The sequence below is a fragment of the Harpia harpyja genome, chromosome 4 (genome assembly GCF_026419915.1).
Source record: "Harpia harpyja isolate bHarHar1 chromosome 4, bHarHar1 primary haplotype, whole genome shotgun sequence".
Taxonomy (NCBI): domain Eukaryota; kingdom Metazoa; phylum Chordata; class Aves; order Accipitriformes; family Accipitridae; genus Harpia; species Harpia harpyja.
In genome coordinates, this window is record NC_068943.1 from 61,178,585 (window position 1) to 61,204,850 (window position 26,266).

Sequence of the window (26,266 nt, forward strand, 5' to 3'; positions counted from 1 at the left end):
TGGAGTGCTAGTGTATCAGACTTTTTCTGGCTTTCACCCTTATAAACAGAATTTATTAGATCCTATCAAACTTTCTACTGAGAACTGAGATGCATGCTGCGCATTGGTTACTTCACTGCATTAATCTGAATGTCTATCCTGAGATTTTTCCATATGCACATTTGTGTGTGTTTCTTACTGTGGAAATGAAACCTTTAGAGATAGTTGGTATATTTAATTGAACCTTGGAGTTTAGTTATATGAGTTTGAGTATTTCTTTCTTTCTGATACACCATGTTTTGTCATATAGAAGTATGTAATTGGCGAAACATTTTGATATAGAATTTGTAAATGAAAATCAGTGTAATTCTTTATTATATGTATAATCAAGCTTTTGCTTAGGTATATATGATTCTTCAGGCCAAATTCTGACTGTCGATGTAGTCCTGTATTCTGATACCTATCAGCAGATTCTCTGTGGAAACGTGGAACTTCAATATTAACCTCAGAGATCAGATTTCAGGACTTTTACATGGAAATCTGCTGAATTCTCTGGGAATTCACCTACACAGGAGGTTAGAGGTTCCACTGTGGAACAAATCCATGTAAAATGTAAGTCAGTGCAGCTCCACTGACTTGAAAAATCTGTACTGATGTATACTAGGTAAAAATCTAACACCACATGTTTGGGTCACACAGTAGTACATTGTAAAAGTAAATACTTTCCACTTTGTTCCATTTATATTCATTAGCAGTGATCTTTTTAATATCTCATTTTTAACATTTTGCTTTCCTAGTGAAGTCTTTGGTAGATTTTTACTATTAAATGTTGTAATATCAATTTCAAGTGAAGTTAGTAATATGTTTTGGATTTCAATATTCTCTGAAAATCATCATACCTGATAAAAGGTAGAAAAGGACTCCCATTTTAAGTCACTCTAGCTCGAGACTGAATTCAGGATTTGATTATCAAGTATAGTTTGCTCCTAGTTTGCTCCTCTGTTAGCCGGTGCAGTGAAACCCATGGGGTCTGTTGGTTAAAAGCTTCACGCAGAACTCCATATTACAGTATACAAATGAGCATGTCTTCCCTTCTTTACAAATATACTTTTTGCTCTCCACTAGTGGAGTTAAGGAGGAAATTTATTACTATAGTTGATAACATCTATTCTGGTTCTGTAGGAACTTTACAGTACTCAGTGCAAAAAAGAAAGTGAAGAATGAAAACAGAAGAGAAACAGAGGCTCATTGATTACTTCTATCTTAGTCTTAGACCTAACCCAAAGACAGAGTTTTTATCTTAAAAATAGATAATTCCCATTATTTGCTTGTAATGTACACAAATACATTAGATCTATGTTCTTCTAAAGTTATTCTTAAATATCATTCAAAAGAAATGCCCTCGAGTTACAGAACACTGTATACAGGCATTGCCTCTGGTCAGAGGAGATGAAATCTAGTTGTTCAGAGACTTTCCGGTTGAATCAATCTCCATTCGTACCTAAGAATTTGAATTCACTCTCTTAGCATCAAACTCTGCCTGACATAATCTTACATCCCAGACATGGGATATGTATATGGCGCTGACATACATTCAATTTCTTGTGGGAATTGTACTTATGGAAACAACCTCATAGGAAATGTGTTACACTGGAGAACATTAGTTATAACATCAGGTAACATTCTGAAATCTTTACTCATTTTCAGCTGTGTAGGGTATTTCTTGCCCTTGCCCCAGTGTTTTACCACTACAGTTCAAAGTGTTAAGAGTAGTATTTCAGTGATGAAGAGTTAAGAACCACCCTGATCTCCCTACACTTTCAGCTTTTCCTCTTTTCTCCTGGTAATCATTCCATGTACTAATTTCTCTTCCTCTCTCTGTGGCAGCCTGAAACATTTGGCTTACAGTCTTCAAGAGGATGTGTTCCCTGCAACTGCAACTCTTTTGGTTCCAAGTCCTTCGACTGCGATGGAGATGGACAGTGTTATTGCCAGCCTGCAGTGACAGGAAAGAAGTGTGACCGCTGTGCTCATGGATTTTACAACTTTGAAGAAGGAGGCTGTACATGTATGTGAATTCTTAGCAGCCAATTGCAGATTTATTTATTTGTTTGTTTGTTTATTTATTACTAAGATTCTAGTTTGGCTGGTTTTGGATTGCCTAACAAATTTTCCTGACAGGTAGCTGTTTTCATAGACAGCCCTGTAAATCAGTCAATTGGCAAGGATGGTGATTGGCAAGAACAAAAGACCCAAGCAATTCCTGCTATTTTAAGGTCAGTTTATGGCTAATCTCCCAAGTTTAGAAGGAATGGGAATGTCCTTTTCTCCAAGTACTTTCTGCCAAAAAAGTTTCTATGAAGTTCCTATAATTTGGTTATGGTAACAGTATCATAGAAGGCTGATTAAGGTGCTCGCCAAAGCACATCAGCTTGAAGGGATGTGAATGGAAAAAAAAAAAAAATCCATTTGCTTCTAGTTTTATCTCAAACCTTTTCACTGTCCTTACATGGTTGGTCCTTTTTTATGAAATTTCTGTACAGTAATTTTTAGGGTCTTGCTTGTATACTTTTTGTGTACAACAAAATCTTCAGATAAAATTCTTGACTATGTCCCTTGTGTAAACACATGAAGAGTATGCTTTTCCAGATGCTGAAACTCTAGCATCAGACATAAATATATCCAGCCACTTCTTTACATTTATGTTTGTCCTTTTGGACATTAGGTCAAACACTGAAATGAATGTTTCCTGTCTTTAAAGCAGTACAGACTGCTACATCGAAAAGAATCTAACTGATAGGTCTCTTCACAAGGAAATATCCATCTTTGCTAATAGAACTGTATTTTTAAAGTCTCATAGACTCATTGAGATGTGATCACACCAGACATAGTTGTCTAGTGTGGCTGGCTGCTGGGACGCCAGAACGGCAATGGCTCTGCAGCATTCTTTACTGATGGCAGAGTGCTATAAAGCCAAGGGTATTGCTGCTATTATTCTTCAGGCATAAACTGTATTCTTTCCAGAAGTGGAAATCACCATGCCCAGTATCCTATTCTTCCTCCTTTTCATCCGGAATGGCAGCAGAAGCAGCAAGCCTAGCTCTCTGCCTTTTTTTACTCCCTTTTTTTATGGAAGGAGCATCGAGGCCTCAAGACCCACATCTGTGCAGCAAAATTCAATTTCACCTGTAGTGTTGATAAACCTTGAGCCAAGCTGGATTATAGATATATTTGAAAACATTACTCTATGCTATTGTCTCCCATGGGAAGGAAGGGCTCAGAAAACGTTTACTGCCTTGAAAAGTGCAAACACGTTGGTACTTTGGAAAAGGGAAGGATTGGTTCACAGGCTCACTGATGAGAGAGCTTGAAATAAACCATAGTCCTAAAGCCCTTAACACGTATACAGAGGGGAAAAAAACGCTATAGTTTATCTTCGTGATTAGTCTCTTATTCTAACATTTCACAGTTTAAAAGCACATCATTATTGTGAAATACTACAAAATGTTGTTAATTTCATACAGTTGGCGAAGGAAAATGAGAGGGTTAACTGCTGTCTTGGCAAACTCAAAATGACAGTTTAAGGAACAGTGTTGAAATGGGAAAGTAGTGCAAATCTAAACAATATTTTAAATAGAAATTCATCTGCCTGTGGTCATCAAATATTTTATATAACTGCAACAGCTAAAAATGTTCAGAAAATTCAGATTTTTAGAAGTTCCAAAGTTAATACAACAGATGGAGAGGAATGCTGTTTTCAAAATGCTGGGTTTTCCCCCCTTATTTTTAGTACGCTTTTCATGTATTCCTTCAAATGACAAAAAAAGGGAATTAAATTATGAATCACAGAGAAAATCAGAAATTTAATAAAAGTGTATCAAATTGTGCTAGGAAGAAAGTGCACAAAAATGAATTCCATAGTGACAGTTAAGTATCAAATAAAATATTGGACCTCTTTTATCTAGCATTTATCCAAAAGGAATATAATTTGATATTTTTTTCTTGTGCAATAAAAACCATAAAGCCTAAAAAAAAAAAGCCCTAAAGCACTATCAGTTAGCGTTGACATTCTAGCAGCAAAGATACAAAAGAGATTTCTATTTCACTATTGCTTGCAACAAATGTGTTATATTTTTTCGATATTCTTTTTAATGATGGTAAAAGTAAAAATGCAGAAAATATTGGTGTATCACTTTCTTCCTTTCCATGCCTTTGAACCAATTTTGTGTAAGAACTGGAAGCCCACAGAAGAGCCGTCACATCCGAAAGCCTCAGTCTCCCAATGAGAGATGTATTCTGAAACATCTTCCAGCCACAGTGTGTCAAAAGATTTTGTCACATGCAAAAAGTCTTGTTCCTGGCATGGTGGAGGCAAAACTTACTATCTTCTTTCCATCAGTTACCTTATTTTGAAAGCATTGACAGGGAAAAATAAAGGTCACTTCTTATTTGAACTATATATATGAGTTCTATCCTTGCACATCTCTTATTTTCTAGTTCTACTCTCCATTGAAGTATTTCCTACAGTAAAGGCAATGAACATAAATACAGCCCTCGGTAATGAACATTATGTTACACTGCCCTATAAACACTCCAAGGAACAGATTATCACTCAGAGAGTCATAGTTTGCTTAGGATGCTTTTGCTCTGACCTCAGGGGTGATGTTGACGGTGGGTATGAAAATAACTATGCACCAGTTCTGCTTCTCCAAGCAATTAGGTGTCTTGTGCCCCATAACTACTTACCACTTACATACCTTGAATCTGCATTTGCCACCAATGAGTTGTTCACTTAATAATTCTTTAAGGATAAAGACCACTTTTGGAACCACTTCCAAACCCAAAGTATTTTTAGTTGAATAAAATCTGCAAAGAATCCCGGTTTCCTGTGAAGAGGCACATTATTGATGTCCTCCCAAGGCAGAATACATGTAATCTGGAAAAAAAGCAGTAGAATGGGAAAAAGAAACTGAAACACCTTTTTTTGTGCTTTAAGAAAAGTCTGTTTACAGCAGCAGAAATTCAAGGACATTGGCTCAGATCGGTAGAAGAGGTTAAATCCACTGCAGGTTCCCTGCATAGAGGGCTCAGAGGCAGTCAGGTGGCTTCTTGCAGGAGATAGCATGGGCCCAGAAATTGTACAACGATACTCCCACAGCTATGTCACGTGAGTGCACCATCTCAGAAATCTCTGCACTTCTGCAGTCGGTGCCTTTATTTTTCCCATTCTGTCCTCATTGCAGTTACTTCAACCTCAGTTAACCTGTGTTGCATTCGCTTTGGTTTCTCTGTGTTTACCCTACCTTTCCTGCTCTACTGTGTCCACAGATAACTGAGAGTTCACTGTGTGGTAAAGGTTTTGGTGGAATGATCTTAAAACCCTGTTAGGGTCTGCTCTCCAAGTGTCACATAAAGGGGTAACTTTTCCTCTGCTTTATTTTTTTCTGTCTCCCATGAAGCCTGTGAGTGTTCGCGTTTTGGTGATAACTGCGATCCCATCAGTGGCCACTGTATCTGCCCTCCCAATACTGTTGGAGAGATGTGTGACAAATGTGCACCCAACTACTGGGGCCATGACATTGTCAGTGGCTGCAAGGTGAGTGGATCTCTATTTTCTCTCTGTGTGTTGCCTCTTTCCCATGGGGTAAATACAGGAATTTGTAGCTGGAACACAATTTTAGGTTTGTAAATCATGGTTTGTCTCTGTATTGTGAGTTTTGGTGTCACTGTGGTGTAAGTGTTGGCAATCTGTTACTGAGCACTACAGACCCTCTGTCTCAGGTATGCAGCCTGTAACACCAAACACCCTCTTTATACGGCTGTCATGCTGAGGCAGTGTCCCACTTGAGCCTGGTTTCTTTTATTATAGCTGTGTTTAATGTGATTGAGATTACCACAGTATTGTACAATGTATATAGATGTATAGTTACAGGTAATTGACAGTGCCTTTGCAGAACAAATTTACTTTGGCCCTAATTGTGATACCACTGGGAATTTGTACTTGAAGTTTGCTTGAGAAGGGCTTCAACTTGTGCTTAAAAGACAGTGAAGAAAAAAGAAAAGTAACAGCAACCTTAACTGTAAAATGCACTTTCTTCTTATGTTCTTAAAGGGGAAATAAACCTTCTCATTAGCCTTTAAATCATTCTTATTCCAACGTTTGACGCAGAGTTAGAAAAAAAGTCGGAAGGGAAGGGAAGAAAGAAGAAGAAATAGAAAAACAACGGTAGTGTGTCAAAGAGTCCATGAAAGCTGTTGTTAATGCCCTACTCTTAAGGGGAGCAATATTCAGTTGAAGTTGAAAACTGGTGACAGTGAATATTGTGCAAAGTTCAAATGGCTTCTCCTCTCTGCTGTTCTCATTGATGATAAGGGATCTCACTGATGATAAGGGATTTATAGTACTGCTGCAATTACTCCAAAGATCTGTGTCTTATCTGAACATGGTCATACACCATTAATGCTCTTTCTTAAAAGGCTGTTTGTCATGTGGCTCAGGCTGCAAACTAATTATCGAGAATGATTTCTTTTTTGTATGTATGGAAAACTCCTCTTGTGAAAGCTCTGCTGTGCTGCTGTGATATAGACTCTTGGCTTCTGAAACCAGCCTAATGAGGTTGAAGACCTCTGTTTGAGCTCTGGAGTATATTCTCTGATTGTCTTTTATGTGAATGCATTAGTATGACAGTTCCATGGCACCATCTAAATTAATAATGATCTATCAGCCCACATCTCTTTCAGTATGTTGCAGCTAATTTCTGCAAAGTGAGATGTGAATCTCCTGCTCACACTCTTTGTAGTAGATTTCCAGGGCTGTTGTAACTCAGGGGGATAGAGAGCATTGCATAAAACTGCTTGCTCGCAAAACAAACATAACATCTGATTGTAATTTAGGTTTTGATATTGCACTCCAAGCTATTTCAGTGTACAGTGAACAATTTGCTTTCTAAGCTTTATGTTCAAATGTATCTTGTAGAATAAGGTTCTTTCTGTCAGAAGGTTTTATTTCTTAGGTTAGGTAGTAGTCTAGCAGTCTAACATTTAACCAGTAGTTAAATAGTTTCTCTGGCATTCAGTCAAGACTGAATTTGAATGTTTCCTGCATATAATCACCTTCTTTATAAATGGTCTTTTCAGATCAGAAGAAAGGTGCTGTAAGTATTCATGTAACAAACAGTTTTGCTTAGAAACTGAATCCACATTTTCCTCCTCCCCTTTTCAGCTTTGTGTCCTTAATTTTAGTAAGTCTGTCCATATCAGTTACTGTGGTAACCTGTACTACTGGCACCGAGTTTGCTTCTGCAAGCTGAACTTCTCCATATGAGATTCTGGTCACACCAGTGATCACAGCAAATGTCCTGTGCTAACTTTGCAGTACAGTCACAGTAATAGCACTGAGGGATTCTTCTGTTCTTTGGAAGCCTGCAGCTTTCCCTGCTACTTACTTCTGTATTCAATATCTGGACCCCCTGGCAAATCATCTATTTCTATCCTTACCTGCCTGCGCAAGTCTCATTCTATGAGCAAGTTTACTTCCCAGTACACCACATGACTAAATCTCTATCCCTTACCGTGTAAATTACTGTCATCTAAGAGTCCTGTTTGTACAAAGAAGATAGTTACCTGTCTGATGAATGAGTAATAAACATTGAACTAGATTCCACTGGGACCACTGCCCCTGAGCAATTCCAGTTTTAGCAAAGTGGTCTGAACATGCCCTGCAGAGGATTTACACAGAAAGCACTTTTTAGAGGGCACTTACAGTTTTCAAGTTAATTTTGTCCACAAAGTATCCCAGTGTCCTTGACCTTTTAGATTTATTTGATTTCACTGCCTAACTTATCAGTGATAAGTAGTGTCTGTTCAAAAAGAAAACATTGTTGTAAATGTATTTAGTGTAATTGCTTGATGCTTGTTGAATAAAGATAAATGCCTAGCCTTATAATTCAGATATGTTACCTTCAGACAGTGGAAATTCACTGCTGCACTTTATTTATAGATACTTGAAAGAGGTGTGTTGCTTTTTTGTTGGGAGTTAGTTTGGTTTGGGTTTGTTTTTTTTTTCAGAAGCACAATTGCAATTTTCTCCTTGTTTCTCTCCTTTTTAGCCCTGTGACTGCAGCCTCGTTGGAGCCCTAAGTTCTCAGTGTGACTTAAATACAGGCTGTTGCTTCTGCCGCCCTGAATTCTCTGGGGATAAATGCGCTGAGTGCAGGTTGGGTTACTGGAATTATCCACAGTGTGTTGCTTGTCAGTGCTTCCTGGCAGGGACTGATCCACAGAGCTGTGATACAGAGTTGGCGAAGTGCTCATGCATTGATCATACTGGCCAATGCAGCTGCAAGGTAGGACAGTGAAGGTTGTAAGCTGATTTTATAGCTTCTGAGAAGTTTATTCCAAAATTCGTTGATATTTGTACTTGCTTGTTCCAACAATACATGCAGACAAATCTCGTTGGTTTTCATGGTGCACTTGCTAACTGCTGTGGGAGGAGCCTAACATAAAGAAAGACTTAAGTGTTTATCAGCTGCTTTTTCACACACTAACAGTTGCCAGGATAGCATCCTCTTAGGCTCTCTTCTCACTGTATTTCTTCCTGTTTTTACACAGCTGTTGCCATTTTAACCCTATTCAATACAATTCTTGTTCAGATATTCGGCAAATTAAAAGCAAACACATCAGTAATAACAGTATGCCACAGTGCTAGTTCTTTATAATACATTGACTTAGAGGAAGTCAATACTGATCACTTTATGAGTAGAATTCACTGCAGTAGTATCTGTTCTTCTGAGTGCATCCAATTCGGGATCACTAAAGCAAAGACTTTCGGCATCATCACCCACAGCATTCTTATTTGGAATTGTTCTTGGAAGAACAGCACACTTACATGGTTTGAAAATTGGCTGGATTGCTGGGCTTAAAGGGCAATAATTGGTGGTTTGACATGCAGTTGGTAGCTAGCAAGCAGAGTACCCCAGAGCCAATACTTCATCAGTGACACAGATAACAGAATTCACCATCAGCAGATTTGAGAATATTGCTGATTTGGAGGAGGTAGAGGTTGACATGCTGAACAGTAGAACTACAATCTAGAGGATCCTTGAAAAGCTTGATGATTGGGAAAATAGAAAGGTCATGAACTGGAGTGGAGTAACCTCACGAATCAGCACAGTTTGGGAGGAAAAAGGCTGAGTGGTAATCCTGCTGAAAAGCACATACGGGCTTTGGGGAATGGCAAACTGAATATAAGCCAACCACATACTCTCATTGTAAGTAAGTCAGACTGCCTACTGAGCTGGATGTGTTGATCGTACTGGCCAATGTAGCTGCAAAGTAGGACGTCACGAAGAGCATGACCAGCAGAGGAAAATCTTTATCCCCCTTTACTCAGTGCTGGTAAGACTGCACTTGGAAGTGGTGTCCAGTTTAGGACCTGATTCAAGAGTGTTGTTGAGAAACTGGAGAAGATCCAGAGAAAGGCTACAAAGAGACTTAGAGCAGATGATCTGTAAGGATATACTGAGAGAGCTGGACTCTTCTAGTCTGCAAAAAACAGAGGCTAAGAGAAAATGCAATTGCAGCCTATAGCCACTTCAAAGAGTAGTTGATGGAGTCAAGTCCTTTCTGATAGTAACAAAAGATGTGACAAAGGACAACAGCTGTAAATGGCAGCTTGGGAATTTTGGGTTGGACATTAGGTAAAAAAAACACTAGGAGGATTATGCAGCACTGGAACAGATTATCCAGAAAGGTTGTGAAATCCCTATTCTTGGAGGTTTTCAAGAATTGGCTAGAAAGAGGCGTGGGTAACCTGATCTAGTATTGGTGATAGTCCTGCTTCAAGGAGGAGGTTTTTAGAAGTGACCTCTAGAGATTCCTTCTGTGATTTTTGATTCATTCTTCTTCTTTAGGGACTGTATTGACAGAAAGAGCTAGTAAATGAAAGGATGAATTTAAGTGATTGAATTGCCAGATAATTCTTTTGATAAATGGGCACCAGTAATTTCATTCTGCCTTTAAAGGATAGACTCAATGGAGGAACTGTAGAACAAATTAGATTGGAAGGGACCTATGGAGGTCATCTACTCCAGTGCCTTGTTTGAAAGACATTGCTGAGGCAGTACTTCCAAGGATGGGGATTTCACAACCTCTTTATGCAAACTGCTTGACCACGCTCCCATTTTTCTGGTATATTTGAACAGAAAACATCATGTTCTATTTCACAAATACTGATTCATTTGATGGTGAGACCGTAAGAAAACTGAAGTGAGTTGATCACATGGACGATCTGAGTAAAATTCAGCGTTATTTGTCCTATGTCATACTCTGAAATGGAAAAATAGAAGTATCTCAATTCTTTCAGCCTCTCCTGATACATGATGTGCTCCAACCCCTGTAACCATCTTGGTGCCCCTTTTCTGGATTAGGTCCAGTATGTCAGTGTCTTTCTTGTAAGCACTAAGCAGAAAGAATGGGGGTTTATGGTGTTTTTAAATAGAAATGTTTCTTTGTTGATTCTTTTAAGGCTGATATAGTTACTTCTGTGTTTCTGTGAGTGCAAATTAACAGTATATATTTAGCTGATGATTAATGATAAGAAACTGCAACTGACATGAAACAAAATGCAAAGCAAGTAAAAGTCACGATTTATGACAGAAAATGGACAAGTACTACTGAATTAAGTCAGCAGATTTTTTTTTTTTCCAGAATATAAATCTACAGTTGAATTTAAATCTAGGGTTGGTTAACCTTTTGTGTAACTTTTTTGAAAGAGTTATATATTTAAGAAGCTAGATTTTTATAAAATGGTAATTGTTCCCATTTAAACCTGCTGGTATAGCTGCAGAAATGAGCTTTCAAGGGCTCAGGAGCCCCTTTGTCAGCCCTGACAAAAAGCAGCAAAATCTAAGCTAAATAGAGTGTAGGCACATTTGCTGATAGAGTTACATGTGGAAATGAGGGTTAAAAATGGCAAATCCTCAGGGATGATGTTGGTTTCCTGTATGAGCTTTGGAAAGTTGAATTTGTTTTTTAGATTGGCTTCTTCACATTATTCTCAAGAGGAAAAAAAAAGGGGGGGGGGGGAGCCAACCAGTGCTTTCATATTGTTGATTTTTTTTTTTTTAAATATCTTCGTCTTAGTATGAAAATGGTTTTAAAAGGCTGTGCATAAATTATTGTGTATCTGGCCCTATCTGGTATAGCTTTTTATTTGGACTAATTGAAAAATGAAAATAAAAGCATTGACATTACAAAAGTGAAACATTTCAGCTTTGTTAATGCTGTTCAATGATGTGGAAAACAATCACAAAGAGGGGAAAGCTTTTCTCTACAATATTTCCATTAAAATATGTTTCTCAGCAAGAACATGTACTGTACTTTAAACATTCTAACTTGTCAAAGCTAATTCCTATTAAACAAAAGGCTTGATTAACCCTGGCAATTTCAGAAGGACATATTTTTTCTTATCTTATCAATCAGTTATTGAGCATGTCATGCCCAAAGTGCTGTTTGATTTTTCTGTGCTTACAACTGTCAGTCTGAAGCCAGCATCCATTGCTCAGAGCTACTCAGTGGATACAAATGCAAATGCCTCAATTACATTAATTGTATATGTTTGCATACATATGTGATAAGAAGCTGGAAAGTTCCTTGAATATTTCCTTACACTTATTATTATTTCTTTCTGTACCCTGTTATTATCATTACTGTATGATTTTCCTTTTCTTATTACTACCTCAAAATAAAGCTTGACTTTTTTTTTTTTTTTTTTTAATGTTCTCTGTCTTCCAGGTTAATGTGGAAGGTGTCCACTGTGACAGGTGCAAGTCTGGTACATTTGGTCTCTCTGCCAGAAACCTACTTGGCTGCAGCAGTTGCTATTGCTTTGGCCTGACTACACAGTGCAGTGAGGCAAGGGGGCTGATTCGCATGTGGGTGAGTAGGAAACTGCTAAGCCATGTAATGCGATAATGTTGTTTCCTGCTGGCATCTTTTAGTCAGGTACTGAGAGGTAGCTAGAAAATGGCCAAACATTTAAGCAATCATTTTCCTCTCTATACTTCGAGAAGCGGAGAGAGCGGTATGTTCCATTAGACAATCAGAGTCAAGGCATTAAAAGTAAATAAGCAGGTAAGAAAACCAGTGATAGGATAGCTGATGTCAAGCCAAAGTAAAGCTATTAAAACCCAGGAAAGGGCAAGCTAGTCATGTGGGGAAATTATACAGTTCAGTACATTGTAATATAATCTCTGGTATATAATACACAGTTTACCCAGGTGTATTCAAGGGTCACAGATGCTTGTTGTCCAGCATAGATTTCCCATGGTTCAATTAATCTGTTTATTTTAATTGTTGGTTAAAAAGAGCTTGTTGAAGCTCCATTTAAATCCAAGAATGGGAAGGTATAATCCATCAGAGCAAATAAAGAGCTCTCCACCTTTTTGTGGAAGAGGGCCTTGAGACCTATGCTAGACTGACGAATAAGGCAGACTGGATGTCTCCATTTATTTGTACAATGAGCGCAAAACACACGTTGAGACCACTGCTGTCCATTGCTGTTGTGCCAGCTCCTCAGTTACATTCTGGAGGAGCTATTTCTAATGGAAAATGACTAGTTCAGTGCCCATGTATGGTCAGTCGTATCTCTGCTAGAAAGTATGTCAACCATAGAGGGAATGTCTGACTAATACAAATCATCCAAAGCCCCTGCCTTGTCATGCACAAGCATCAATTGGTTAAGGATACTTGAGGCGTATCACTTCAAGGTGTGATCTCTTACTAAAGAGTTCATACCTCTCGGTTAAAATAATATGAATAGCACCCGATCTCTCCTTCATTGTTCAGTCCAATAGCACCTCTTTCCCTTCCCAGTGGATAAAGTGATTTATCATGATGTGACCCAGTTTTTGTCATTTCAGTTTTGCCCATCGTATGCTGGTAGGCTGGAGATGAAAGGCTGTAAAAGGCTGACAAGTTATAAAATTTAATCAAGTTCCATGACAGCAACAGTTCTGGAAAATTGTGCTTTGACCTTTGTGGCAGCACAAAGCAGAAACGTAGTTTAAACCTCCTGGTTATTTTGTGTCTCTTAATTAATTTCTTTTCATATTTATGCTCATATCTAAACAAGTGTACGTCCACATCTCATCTAGTTTTTGGTACTCTGATCTACTTCAGAATTGATTCAGAGTTGTAAACTGAGTGAGACTGGGTTCTGCCAGCTGCTGGTGGCTATTTCAGATACTCTCAGGTGCTGCAAATGGCATTAGACATGTTTAAACAAGCAAATTCTGTCTTATATGACAAGAAGGCAAGGCTGATCTGAAATTCAAATGCATTGACCACTTTCTTGATGTCTAAAGTAGTAAACAGTAAAATATGATTATGATAGGAACTCAGGAAATCTCACTTAGGGCTGGCAATGTTAGGAATGCTTCCATGTCTGATCAGTCCATAGACGCTGCTGTAAATGGAAATACCAAGATGCTTAAAGTACAGTACAGGGCTTGGTTTGATTCCTCATTACCTGATCCCTATCTCGTGAACAGCCTGTTGCTGAGATGACTCTTAGAGGTATGACTCTCCATTTGTTTTCTTTGTTTTCCTCACTCTTTGGGAGAAAGCAATTTTGATACCAGCCCTTTGCATTTGTTCACACACTTCCTGTGATACTTTCATCTTCATGGAATTACTAAGACTCTTACTACAGTTTTTGATCAAAATAATGATTTCTATATAATGCTATTGAGACTCTTTCAACGAGTCTAAGAAAATTACAAGTATCTAAGCAGCATCCTTATATTTTTCATTAAATCTGAATTTAGAGTTACAGAAACGCTGAGCCCTCACTCTTTGCATATTACCCGGAGAACACTTAGCTTGAATATTGTGTAAAAGTACCAGGAGATTAGGCATTGTGTTCCACAGCCCCAGTGATGCATAATAAGTGTTGGTGAGAAGTATGCTTCTTTTTAAGGTACACTTCTCACAATCCAAACAGAAGAGGCCCGAGACTGAAATACCACTGTGAAAATCGCTTCAATAAAATTAATGGGATCACTTGCTGATGAAACTATTTTAACGAGTGCTAGTACGTTCTTTGTTAACATGAGGACAAGGTGCAAAAGGCTTGGGGGGAAGTCATTATTATCACTGTTTATACCTGAAGGAGTAGTAAGACTGTTTTGTGACAAATTGCTCATGATGTGAAATGAAATTACCTAGAAATAATTTTTTAAAGAGTTAGAATTTAAAGACCTAACACTTCATGGGGGAAAAATAGACTTGATTTTCTTCTCGATTTTTTTTTTTTTTTTTTTTTTTGAATATGCATAGGTGACCTTGAAGCCAGAGCAGATGATTCTGCCACTGGTGGATGAAAAGCTTCAGCGCAGCACTCTTTCAGGGATTGCATTCCAGCCTCCTGAAATAGTAGCAAATATAGAACAGGTGATGCAGGATCTTCGGTCAGAACCTTTTTACTGGAGACTTCCAGAGCAGTTTGAGGGACGAAAGGTAAACATAAAATTCCATTGAATACTGACATAGATTTTTATATTTTTTTTTTTATCTTATCTTTGTATTTTGCAATGTCTATTTTCCCTTCCAATAAGCATGTCATCACACAGTGGAAGGTACTTCAAAAGAAAATAAATGCCATTCCATTATTAAAAATTATTCGCTCTGTTATCATGGAAATTCAAGTCTCTTCCATAAAAACTATTTTAAAATAGATATTTACAGACAGTAACATGTAATATTTTTCCACAAGATAGATTCTCTCATGGAAGTGTTATTTGAAAAATTAAGCTTCAATAATTTAATCTAACTCTCTTGTAACTTTTTGTTTCTCTCCATTTTAAACAAAAAATGCCTGATCTTTATAAGTTACATAGGAGAAAATGATTGAAATAACCCTCCTTTTGGATATTGTTACGCACCTCTGGGACAATTTGTTTTGCACGTTTGATATTTCTTCGTTTGGCTTGGGAAAGTTTAGATATTTCTTTCTCTAAACATGAGCTTAGGGGAGCACCAAGGCACATATAAAGAAATAGATAACATTTTGTTTTTAGTGTAGTAAAATAACAAATTGCTGATGGGTATTTTTGAACACAGCCCTTGTCCCCGGATAGTTCCACAAGCATGTATTGCTATTTTCTACTACATGCACATTCTTCAGACTGCACACAGGTGCAGAATGCATCTAGCTCCTACATATGCCCAGGAATTCATTTTTAGCTAACTAAAAGTGAGATTTCTTTTTGTACTTTGTGTTTTGCTTTGTTAGCTGACCACTTACGGAGGGAAGCTGAAATATGCGATCTACTTTGAAGCACGAGAAGAGACGGGTTTTACTACTTACTACCCGCAAGTCATCATAAGAGGCGGGCCTCCCACGCATACAAGAATTATTGTCCGGCATATGGCTGCTCCTCTGATTGGGCAGCTCACAAGGCATGAGATAGAGATGACAGAGGTAACGTTTCCATCTGCTTTTTTTCCCAGAACTTAAGCACCTGGTTCTTTTTAGTACTGTTAATAATCTGGCTTTGTATTACTGTCTTTCAGCATGAATGGGAATATTATGGTGATGACCAAAGAGTCAGAAACACTGTGCCCTGGGAATATTATCATGATGACCCAGGTATCAACAGGACGGTATCCCAGGCAGATTTCACCTGGAAACATTACGGAGATGACTCAAGACCAAGTAGAGCTGTATCCCGGGAAGACTTCCTGAATGTGTTGTATGATGTTCATTACATTCTTATTAAGGCTACTCATGGCAATATCATGAGGCAGAGCAGGTAACTATTTCATGCAGTGGTTTAAAATAGTGCAGTAGTCACAGATAACCTGACAGAGCTCCCAGCTATTCCCAGCAGAATTTTTATTCATAACATAAGCTATAAGCAGTTGCTGAGAAGACCAGAAGGAGTTAGCATTCAGCATAGCAGAAGGTGCAGGAGAGGGAAATTTTATCCAGTAGAAAATTTAAATCACAATAGGCAAATGAAATCTTTATTTTCAGGATCCTAGAACAGAAAACACGTGTAGGCACACGCATCCTGAAACAAACCCAAAGTGTTATCTACTTTATGAAAACATGGTGCTGTAATGAAATATAAATGTTAGCCTATGAAGGAATTTTCTCTTGCAAGTGGGAAAGGAGGTAAGAAGTCAAAGATGAAAGAGTACTCCTTTAATGAAATGCTACTTAATCCAATATATTAGGGGCAGATATATTCAACATTTTCTATTCAGTTTATTCATTAATAAGTTAGATGATGAAATGAAGGTAATGCGTACTAAATTTGAAGTGGACATTGGACAGCAAGATGAAAGGAATAATACAAAAATCTGCTGGAATCTAAAGGTCAACTATAAGATTTTACACTTTGAAAGGAGTAGTCAATTGAACAAACAACGAACAATGCTGAGTTACCTGTTCTTCAAATAGGGTTCTGTTGTTTACAACGTATCACCAGGTGACCATGATTCAGTAATAATATTCTTGTGGAGAAATGCTAATATTCTAGCTGCGAGTATAAATAGATACGGCCTGCAAAGTGCAAAAAATTAATCTTTTACTTCCACCCAACACTAATAAAGCCTAAGCATCAAGTTTTGGATACTGGAGTTCAAGAAAAAATTATTAAAGTGTTCAGAGGATAACAGTGAACGTCATCATAAAAGTGATAGGCTAAAATTATTTCTAGATTTCTAGGTTACAAATAGGTCTATGAGAACATGACGTTTGGAGTTTGAGGGTGAATAGTAGGGGCAGATACCGTGCAACTTTGCAGCATTGTGTGACAGAAAACATAGTCGTTGTTGCTGCTATTGTATCTGTTTAAAATATATCATCTACAGAAAAATATTCATCTAGCTTGCACTGGCTAGATGCTAAATATTAACAACAGTTGCCATAAATGTTTTACATTGGTTTAATTTATTTTTTGCATAGCCCATTTAGGATATTGGATTACAAGCACAGGAAATTCCCATGGAAAGAGTTATGGAAGTAACTCCAATGCGACATGGGAAGTTTGAGCAGCATATCCATGTTTTGTGTCTGTTTCTCCCTTCCCTTCCCTTTATGCATTACAGATCCTAGTTCAGCTGTGGAAGCAAAAATTGAATACTATCTCAGCACAAGCATCATGAGCAAAGTTATGAAAACTAACATCCTTTTTCATGATTTTGTTCTGAGATGCATATGACCATTGTGACTGAACTAGACCTGCATTGTAATACGCCACCATTTTATCAAGGCTACCTAGTAATGAGGCATGTAACAGAACAGAGGAGGACTTTTCAGTTTCAGGGCAGGTTTGCAAGGTGGCATGTACAGAACCAAAATGTATTTTTACAGCATCACATTTCAGAATGTGACATTTTATATGACAGCAGGACTTAGGAAAGAGTTCATCTGGTCTTTCTGGTAACTCTCCCTCTGAAGTCATAACCTTGTGTATAATACTGTATTTGATTTTGGAGGTGGTTATGTTAGAATAGATTTTTTTATGATCTGTCTAGTTGCATAGGTAGCATTCATCACATGGCATCTAAGACTTTAAGTAGAAAATAAACAGCAGGAATACATTATTATTTTTTTCAAGTTAGCACCTTGAATGATTTCAGAGGAAGTTTTGCTTAAGACCACAGAATAAATCCCCCAAAATGTTTTTAAAGGTTAGTGGAATATTAGCCTGCGTAAGAATTGAAGGCTTTTATTAAAAATAGGCTGAGACTCTTTAAAGGACAATATTCATGCTCAACTTTAAACATACGTTTGAATTAAGTGTCTTATAATAAAGCATTTGTTTAAATAGAATGTGTTGTGCTTTCTAAATAAGGGCCCTGTTCTAAACTGGTAAATCGTCTCTTTCTACCTGACTGTGCATAGTAGAAAAGTATAAAGCAAAAGAAATTGTGGATGGAAGGAGGAAAATATTATATATGAAGTCTTTTTAATTTTTTTAAGGTTTTTAATAGTGCTTTAATTTCAGTTGCAGAGTTTAAAAGCTGCAGATAAGTGATAAACTACAGGAAAAGCATATTAAAATAAAGTCAAAGCAGCAGCAGCAGTTGGAAACATAAAAATAGCCTAGTTCTAGCGTTAGCACTGTATTAGCTACATAGTTTAGCAGCAATGCTAATGTTGTTTCTGCTTCAAAGCTGCAGCATTACTAGTGATTTAGAGATTTCTGCTCAGAATCCAAAGCCAAACATTTTTCTCCTATATTGTTCATTTTGTTGCCCTCATTTTCACATTCACCGCTCTAAATTGAAACATTTCTTTTATTAGATTTTATTTTGCTTTTCAGGCAACTGGGCTGTGATAATAAATTAGTTTGAATTGGAAGTATACTTTCAATTTGACTGTGAATTATTTCAATATACCTGACACTGATCAGGTAGCAGTTGTTGGACTGCTGCCTATTAGACATGTTCCAAGAATCAACCAAGCCTGACCTTCCTTAAGTAACATTTTCACACAAACAACAGGTTGCTTTGTGGTCCCAGAGTATATTATTATGTAAATACAGCTTTCTGACAGTAAATAGTTTTTTTTCAGCACAGAGACTGTTGCCTTAGCCTTGAAGATGATGGGGAGGCAGATTTCATCTTGTTTTTCCATTAAATGTACAGAGATTGCAATGCAAGCTTACATTGACATACGAGATCTGAATGGTTTTGCCCTCTTTATTTTCAGTCTTCTGTTTTGACCTGGCTTTATTTGCTTTGAGTTTTTTTGTTCAGTTTCCCTGCTCCACTGAACCCATTTCTTCAGGTAGTAAGAAGAGAGCACAGGGTTTAGGATACTAGATGATTTGGGGATTTTGCATTGACACAAGATATCAAGAGGTATGGGTCTGATCACCTAAACTCAATCACAAAACTCTCATCTAATTCAGCAGTAGGCGTTTGCTTTTCCTACAGTCATCCCGACATTGGTGCCTGTATGCCAATGTGCAGAAGAGGAGCGTTGCTCAGTAATCAAGGTTTGGGAACAGAGGAATGGACTATGAGCATGAGGAGATGAGCAGTTCTGTGAGCTCCTCTGCATTAGGCCTATGCACAGACACTTAATGAATAGACTCTAGCAGCATTATCAACATTTATTCAGCTAGTTAGTCAGACGTTCTTTGACATTTTCTCTTAGGTTAGCATTGTATTTGAAGCTTTAAAATTTACACTCTTCTACCCTTTTTGTTTCTCAGAGACAGTAAGGGGTTCCAGATGATAGCATTCATTTAAACAAACTAACAAACCCCCAAAATGAAGAAGTAAGCTAAAAGAACAGCATTGCGGTACATTAGGATTAAGCGTGTGTCATTAGATATTATGTTTGTTGTCCATGATGTACTCAACCCTACTTGGCAGGTCAGCATGCATGTTGGAAAGACAGGGAGTGGTTGGGAGGCAAGGATATTATTATTAATGCAATCAAACCAATGTTTGGAAAGTTAAAATGTCAGAAGCTCTACCATAAAGCATATTGCTTTTTGATACTAGCAGATGCTTCTGTAGCAGGATTTCTTGTTTGCTTTAAACTGTTTGTTTATGTGTCTAAATGGTCCTAAGGGAAAAAAAAAATGGTATCTGGCTACAGATCTTAAAATTCCTGCTAAAAAGGCAAATGTCCAATGTCTTTGGAGTCTGCTCTAGAGCTTGTTACGTTGCTTTAGTTGCTGAGGATAGATTTTATTTTATTTTTTTAAATAGTTGCCTCATTAAAAACTCATTTAGTAAACAGTTTTATTGCCTTACCTCTGAGAATCATCAACTGCAACTGCATTTAACATGTGACTTCAATTTCTTAATGAGTCCCTCCAAATGAAGAATCAGCTATGAGCTTTTGTTAATAGTTTGGCTGAAAAGAGATTAAAGAAGAGATAGAATCAAGCAGGAGAGAAAAGTTATACTATTGCCTAGAAATGGAAAATGAGACTGGAGGTCGTTGTAGCTTTGTTGTTTCCTTAGGAGAGACAAAAATAGTGCTGTTTGTCTCCTGTAGATCAAGAACCCTACAAACAGCCATATAAGACCATTTTCTTTCATGCCAGCTAGACTATGAACTAACTGGGTTTGAGTTAGTGCTTGACTAATCTCATTAGATATGTTTGCTCCTTTTTTTCAGGATTTCTGAGATCTCAATGGAAGTTGCTGAAGGCGGCCCTGTGTCTGGGATGACTCCTCAGGCTTACTTGATTGAGAAGTGTGACTGCCCATTGGGTTATTCTGGTTTGTCTTGTGAGGTAGAGTACTAACCTGACTTCCAGTAAAAGTCTTTATACCTTCTTTGATCCATTCATTAGTAAGGTGTGATAAGTAATTAGAGTGTGAATTCGTTTCACTAGCAACAACTCACCTTTAATTACTTATATTCTTTCTCGTTCAGCTATGTCTCTCACAAGAATTTTAAGGACTTTTTTTTGCTTTAGGCAAATATGCCACTGAAACCATGGTGATGACTCAAATACTTAGAATACAGGAAAGTGCGCTTCACTGGGTCAGCTTCTCTGAGGCTGAATTGTGTGACTGATGCTGACTCATCAAGCCTTTTTGGACAGATAAGGGTATAATACTATTGTAATAGTATTACAGTTTGTAATTACAACAGATTGTGCTATGTTATGGTGAAGTCATAATACACAATACAGTTACGATAAGTCTTCCAAAAGGCTGAACTATAGGCATCATTTAATCATGACGACAATTCACAGAATCTGCGGAGAAAAACACAGGAAACCTCTATGCCAAATTAAAAAAAAAAAACAATTGATTCCATAAATTATTGATAGTTGTAAGTAAACTACAAATTAACATTTGTAATAACGAATAATTAAAGGTTACATACTACTTATTCCTGAAAAGTTAAATATCTGTCAGTTTAATGAAATCCACCAAATAAAGTATAAAACCAAATTCAAAACAAAGCAAGTTAAAAGAACATTATTAAAATTGTAGCACCAAGCACTCTAAACAGAGCCATGGAGAATTTTAAAATTCTGTTCTGTAAAGGCTTTCCAGATTTTTAAGTTTGCCTTGTTTGACATTTAAATTCCCATATAAAGCTGTATGATTGATTGAAATATTTTGTTTTGAAAAAAAGCTAAACAACATTTCAATTTTGATTTCTTAAATGTTTGTATTCTAATGAATAACTCAACAACAAAATTTAAAAAGAGAAGTCATTGCAAAAGCAATACTTGAAATAGTGCATTCTGAACAGTTGGTCAAAAAGGCAGTTCGTAGTTGAGAACCTGTAGATTCCTCACATTGATCTTTCCTCTTGAAAGTCTTCCGATAGCATGCCTTTGTGGACGAACACTAATAGGATGAAAGTTGTCTGTTTTGCTTTCATTTTACATGCTTGACTGCCCAAAATAGCACTGCAAATGCATTAAAAATGTAGATGAGAACCATTTTGTAGCATGTCTGTGCTTCATGAAAGAAGCTTCGTGGAAGATGTTTTCAAAGCTTGAGGAAATGTCTACTGTGCACGTTCAGTCAGTTTTCTGAATGCTTATAATTTATCCAATTGGATAAGTGGACCTATGAATATACATTGAAAAGGGCCACTGAGTTCTGGCAGATATCCTTCCATTTTACTCTCCCACAATTATTCTTCCAGTGCTGCTGTAGGACTCACATAAGAAGATCTTGCTCAGTCCATACACAAAAGCTTGCCTCCTATCAAATTTCAGTACCCCTTATATAAGCGATGGAGCTGCTTGTAAAGAAGAGCAGAAACTCTGGAACGTGGTCCAAATAGCATATTTTACTTTAGTCTCAGAAGCAGTCGAATCACTGTGTCTTAAAATAAAACAAAATAGATCTGATACTAATGGAAACTTTTGTCCTGAACCATTGAAGTCTGGTAAATTTCTAACTCATTGAACACTGGGAGAAACTGGGAGAAAACTGGTCACTGGTCAACTAAGTGAGCTCGGTGCTCCTTATACATGCAGTATATTACTTATGTAATTGTTTTCATGCTGAAGATTGCATGTTTCAAAAGTACCAAGTTTTATAGAGAACCAGCTGACTTGTATGCTTTTGTAAAATGGATCTTATGATAGGTGCCAGAGAAGACGTAATACGTTGACTGCAGAATAGAAGTTAATATTTTTGACTGTCTGTGCTCTTGATGATGAGACTGGCAGTCTTTCTGTGTGCAAAACACCATGTTTTCATTTTTAAGCAGCACTAGCAATTCCAAATGCCTTTATTGCAATTGCTAGGTGGAGGTAGCAGGGAACAGCACTGCGAGTATTCTGCAGATCCCTCAGACATCCTGACTAAAAGTGGAATCTTGTAAAGGGTTCCCCCAAGCTAGCAGTGGGAGAAAATTTGGAGTGAGTAAACGAAGGGAAAGATTCCTTGTTATCTGCAAGAACTCTGCTCCCTTCAGATGTTATACAGGAATACAGGATTGTGTACACAGCAAATGAGGCAACAGGAACAGTGAGTTCGTAGGAAATGTGTGCAAGGAAGTGAATGAAGTAATTTTCTTTGCACACTATTTTGGTAAGAGCATACACCCAGATGTGTGTAAATACACATATGAGAAATTAACAGGCTCCAGCATTTGCTCAGAAGTAGAGATTTTTTTAAAAATTACTGTAACAAATTGCATTTTCAAAGGAAAATATATGATAATGTAATTAGAACTTTATTTTAATTCACACCCACCAGGGGCTGGAATAAATGTCTCAGTTGCAACCTTCATACTTTGCGCTTAATTGTGCGATCTTCACATGCTCATAACTTAGTTTATTTTTGGTGTGCTCAATGAAGGTTATGGTGTGTTCTGTGAAGGTTGGTTTAGTTTTAGCAGGAGAAAAAAGCATCTGATACCCAGGCATTTTTTAAGCAAATGTTAACAGGGTATATGTATCTATTTCATGATTTATGTTGTAATTGCATTGTGAGGACTATGTGCACAGCAGTTTTTACTAGAAGTGACATTTACTTATTTATTTATTTATTTTAAATCCAGTAGCAGGCTGAAAAAGCAGTGGTAAGAGTTTCCCTAATGGCTACTTTTGAAAAACTTCCAAACTAGTAATGAAAAATGTAGTCTGCTTCATCTTTTGTCTGTGTCCTGTTTCATCTCAGAAATGCTTAGATCAAAATAGATGAGAAGGGTGTCAGTAGCATATCAGAAAAAACAGAGATAAGGATGTACCATATATTTATACTCCGATCCTAAAGTCACTCAGAACTTGTAAAGCTGTGCTTTGTACCATATTTGGACAAGGACTCTTGTGGGGATGGAGAGGGAGGAGAAAATTAGGAAATTGTAGTAAGAAACAAAATTACTTTCATTTGAGATTATTTATCTAGATTGGAATTCTTCACAAACCATGAAAAAGCAGATAGACTGTTTCTATGCTTCAGGGAACTTAATGTAGTCTAAGTCAAAATAAAAGGGGAAAAGCAGAAGTGAGTTAGATTACTTTCTTTGTGATTCTAAAGAAAATAATTGTGTTTATGCTTTTTCCATAACTTAGACTCCTGGAGGTTTTGGCAGTGATTATAAAACTGTCAGAGTGGTGTCATATGAATAGAATGTAGCATGTCAGTCAGCTAGTGCTTGACTGAAGAATCCTGCTTTTGATCATGAAAAGTTACTTACTCCAGATGCTCTTTTGTTTTATTTTGCATCCATTTTATTACTGTGTGGAAAGTGTACTATTTTGCTTCTTTCCAAAAAAAGCAGAAATTGTGGTCAACAGTAGGAAATGACCTCATCAGAGCGCCTTCATAGGCTCCTAGCACCACTAGGTGGGGGGATTTATACGTGGGACAAGTGACTCCTCTGTATGCACGTACCCCTCATGGTCTGAACTATCAAAATGGTCCTCTGTATTTTTATGCTGCCATAGCTGTGTGCTTTCTGGGAGCTATGGAGACACTTTAATAGATTTGTATAATAAGCCTGAAATAAAGATCAAGTGCTTGATTTTGCATGTGTCAGCTTTGCTAGTAATTTTTGGGTTGCTGCTCTTGGAATTTTACTGCCAAGCTGGGGTAGAGGAGACTTAGTGATAGATAAACTTCATTCGGGGCTGATAGTCTGAAGACATGGAAAACCTTTAATATTTTGAATTCTGTACTTCTGTGGTCTTTAAATGATATAGCTATAAATAATGCAGCCATGCAGCCATTTTCTTGATTATTATCATTCGGCTTTTGCTTGTTATCCATCAGGCAGTGCGTAGGCAGATATTAGCTTGTCAAACCTGAAAAACTCACCAAGGGCGAAGGAAACAGAATCATCGTGCTTGCTCTCCACAGTCCATGCAAAAAATTTATTTCAAAAACAAACCTTATTCTTAAGAAATGAAAGGAATGATGCTTGATGCACAGTGAGAACAGTGAGGTGTTCTGCATCTGAATGAAAGGTCTCTCAAGCTGTAATATGAAAAGCCTGGTGCCAGTGGAGTGCTCCAGGGATTTTTCAGCAGTTTCCAATTAGGGCTGGCTCTTGTTATCTGTAAAGTACTCTATATTGTTTGTAACACAGCTGGAAGCCTGTCAGGTTCTTTTCACAACTTGTAAAAACTGGTGATTGGAAAGATGAGCTTGCAATGCTCCCCGTACCCAGTCCACTCTGTAATGATCTGTTTTCTTCTGCATCTTTTTTATTGCAGTCATGCTCTCCGGGATTTTATAGGCTTCCATCTCCACCTGCGGGAAGGACACCTGCTCAGTCCTTAGGCGCCTGTGTTGTATGTCAATGTCATGGACACAGTACTATGTGTGACTCTGAAACATCAATTTGTCAGGTATTACATTTCTGAACCTATGCACTAGGTTAATCTTAATGTAAAATTCGTAAGTTGTGTAACTGATGTAAAAAAATAGAGGACAATATTTTAATCCAGTTTTGCTTAAATAACTTAAGTGTCAAAGTTCAAGGGGGTCATAAAAGCAAACCATCTACCTTTAAAGTTTTCCATTCTGATTTTCTAGAGTTCAGATTATGCAGTGGTTTTTTCCTCTGGATTACTGTTTGTGTAAAAAGAAAAACTAGATACCTGCAAACTAAAGAGGCAATGTACTGTGTGTTGTGCAAGAAACACAACACTGCTCTTACAGGTGACCTCATACAGTAAGATTGAATTTTAATTGATTATTTCTCCTGCTTCAACAGCTGGAACAAAAGAGGGAAGGAAGGATGAATGGGATAAGAAATTCCATAGGATACATCTGGCTAGCTACAGGCCTCCGTTCTTTCTCTTTGTAAACCCATATATAACTCAGCAGGCATTTGATAGATGCTTAAAGCAAGCAGTCCCACTGTGAATCATATCAGGGAGAGAGAAATTATGAATTGAAATAAGTTTGAATCCCTGAGGCTGGGAACAAAATGTTGCCTCCTTTCTCGTAATTATCAAATACAGCTTTCATTCTGTCTCCTTCCTCTGCAGAATTGTCAGCACAATACTGCCGGTCACCACTGTGAGAGATGTGCGCTGGGATTTTATGGTGTTGTCCAAGGCTCTCCGGGTGACTGTCAGCCTTGTGCTTGTCCCCTATCCATTTCTAGTAACAAGTAAGTAAGCAAATTCTTGATGCAGAATTACCTTTCCAGTAAGCAAAAACTTTGTTTGGGGTTCATTGTGTCCTTTTTCAGATGGCTACAGGAGAACTGCATCATGTAAGCCATACTAAAAAGTTTCATATCTGCTTTTGCTAATTGATCTTCCTCTAAAAGTCAGAAATTGCTCCCTTGCTAATTTGTGATGAATAAATTAATAAGTGCTAGAAAATGCAATACTCAAGAGGTAATGAATGTGTGTTATAAAGGTATTCTCACAAATGAAGCTAGAGCAGAACTCAAGTACAATATAGCCACAAGGGAGCTGTAAAAAGTCTTATGCTCGTATATTATGTTGGTATAAATGTGTTACAGTGCCTTTCTTGCTCCACTGTGGAATTTATTGATTCCTTATTTAATGTTACATGAGTTTTAGGCAATTTGTGAAAGAGAATAATTTAAAAGCAATATAGTTATTGCAGCATAAATTTTATTGGTTGCTTTATGCTAATGAGCCTTGCCACGATGTCTCCGCATGTGTTCCCAACAGATGATACTTTAGCACTTGAGATTTGTTTGTTGTTTTGCTGAGAAGCTCTTAATGATATTTGTCATCATACCGTAGTACTGCTCTGAAAAGGTTTGTGTTTCATGATTGTTCTCTTGAAAGATGGGAAGTGTTCTTTAAAACCATTTTTCTGTCCTTTATCTGACCTTTAGGAT

At 37.4% G+C, this 26,266-nt stretch overlaps 1 protein-coding gene across 5 annotated transcripts in view; it reads left to right on the top strand.

Moving 5' to 3' along the window:
- The window catches only part of LAMA2 (laminin subunit alpha 2), a 385,301-nt gene that overhangs the window by 252,939 nt on the left and 106,096 nt on the right, over positions 1 to 26,266 (top strand). For all 5 annotated transcript variants that reach the window (XM_052784294.1, XM_052784299.1, XM_052784296.1 and 2 more), the window contains exons 21-30: positions 1,867 to 2,047; positions 5,439 to 5,575; positions 8,088 to 8,324; positions 11,773 to 11,916; positions 14,317 to 14,496; positions 15,272 to 15,460; positions 15,553 to 15,791; positions 20,132 to 20,249; positions 24,654 to 24,788; positions 25,434 to 25,558. In XM_052784294.1, coding sequence (XP_052640254.1) covers positions 1,867 to 2,047; positions 5,439 to 5,575; positions 8,088 to 8,324; positions 11,773 to 11,916; positions 14,317 to 14,496; positions 15,272 to 15,460; positions 15,553 to 15,791; positions 20,132 to 20,249; positions 24,654 to 24,788; positions 25,434 to 25,558 — 1,685 coding nt within the window. The remainder of the gene's footprint in view (positions 1 to 1,866; positions 2,048 to 5,438; positions 5,576 to 8,087; positions 8,325 to 11,772; positions 11,917 to 14,316; positions 14,497 to 15,271; positions 15,461 to 15,552; positions 15,792 to 20,131; positions 20,250 to 24,653; positions 24,789 to 25,433; positions 25,559 to 26,266) is intronic.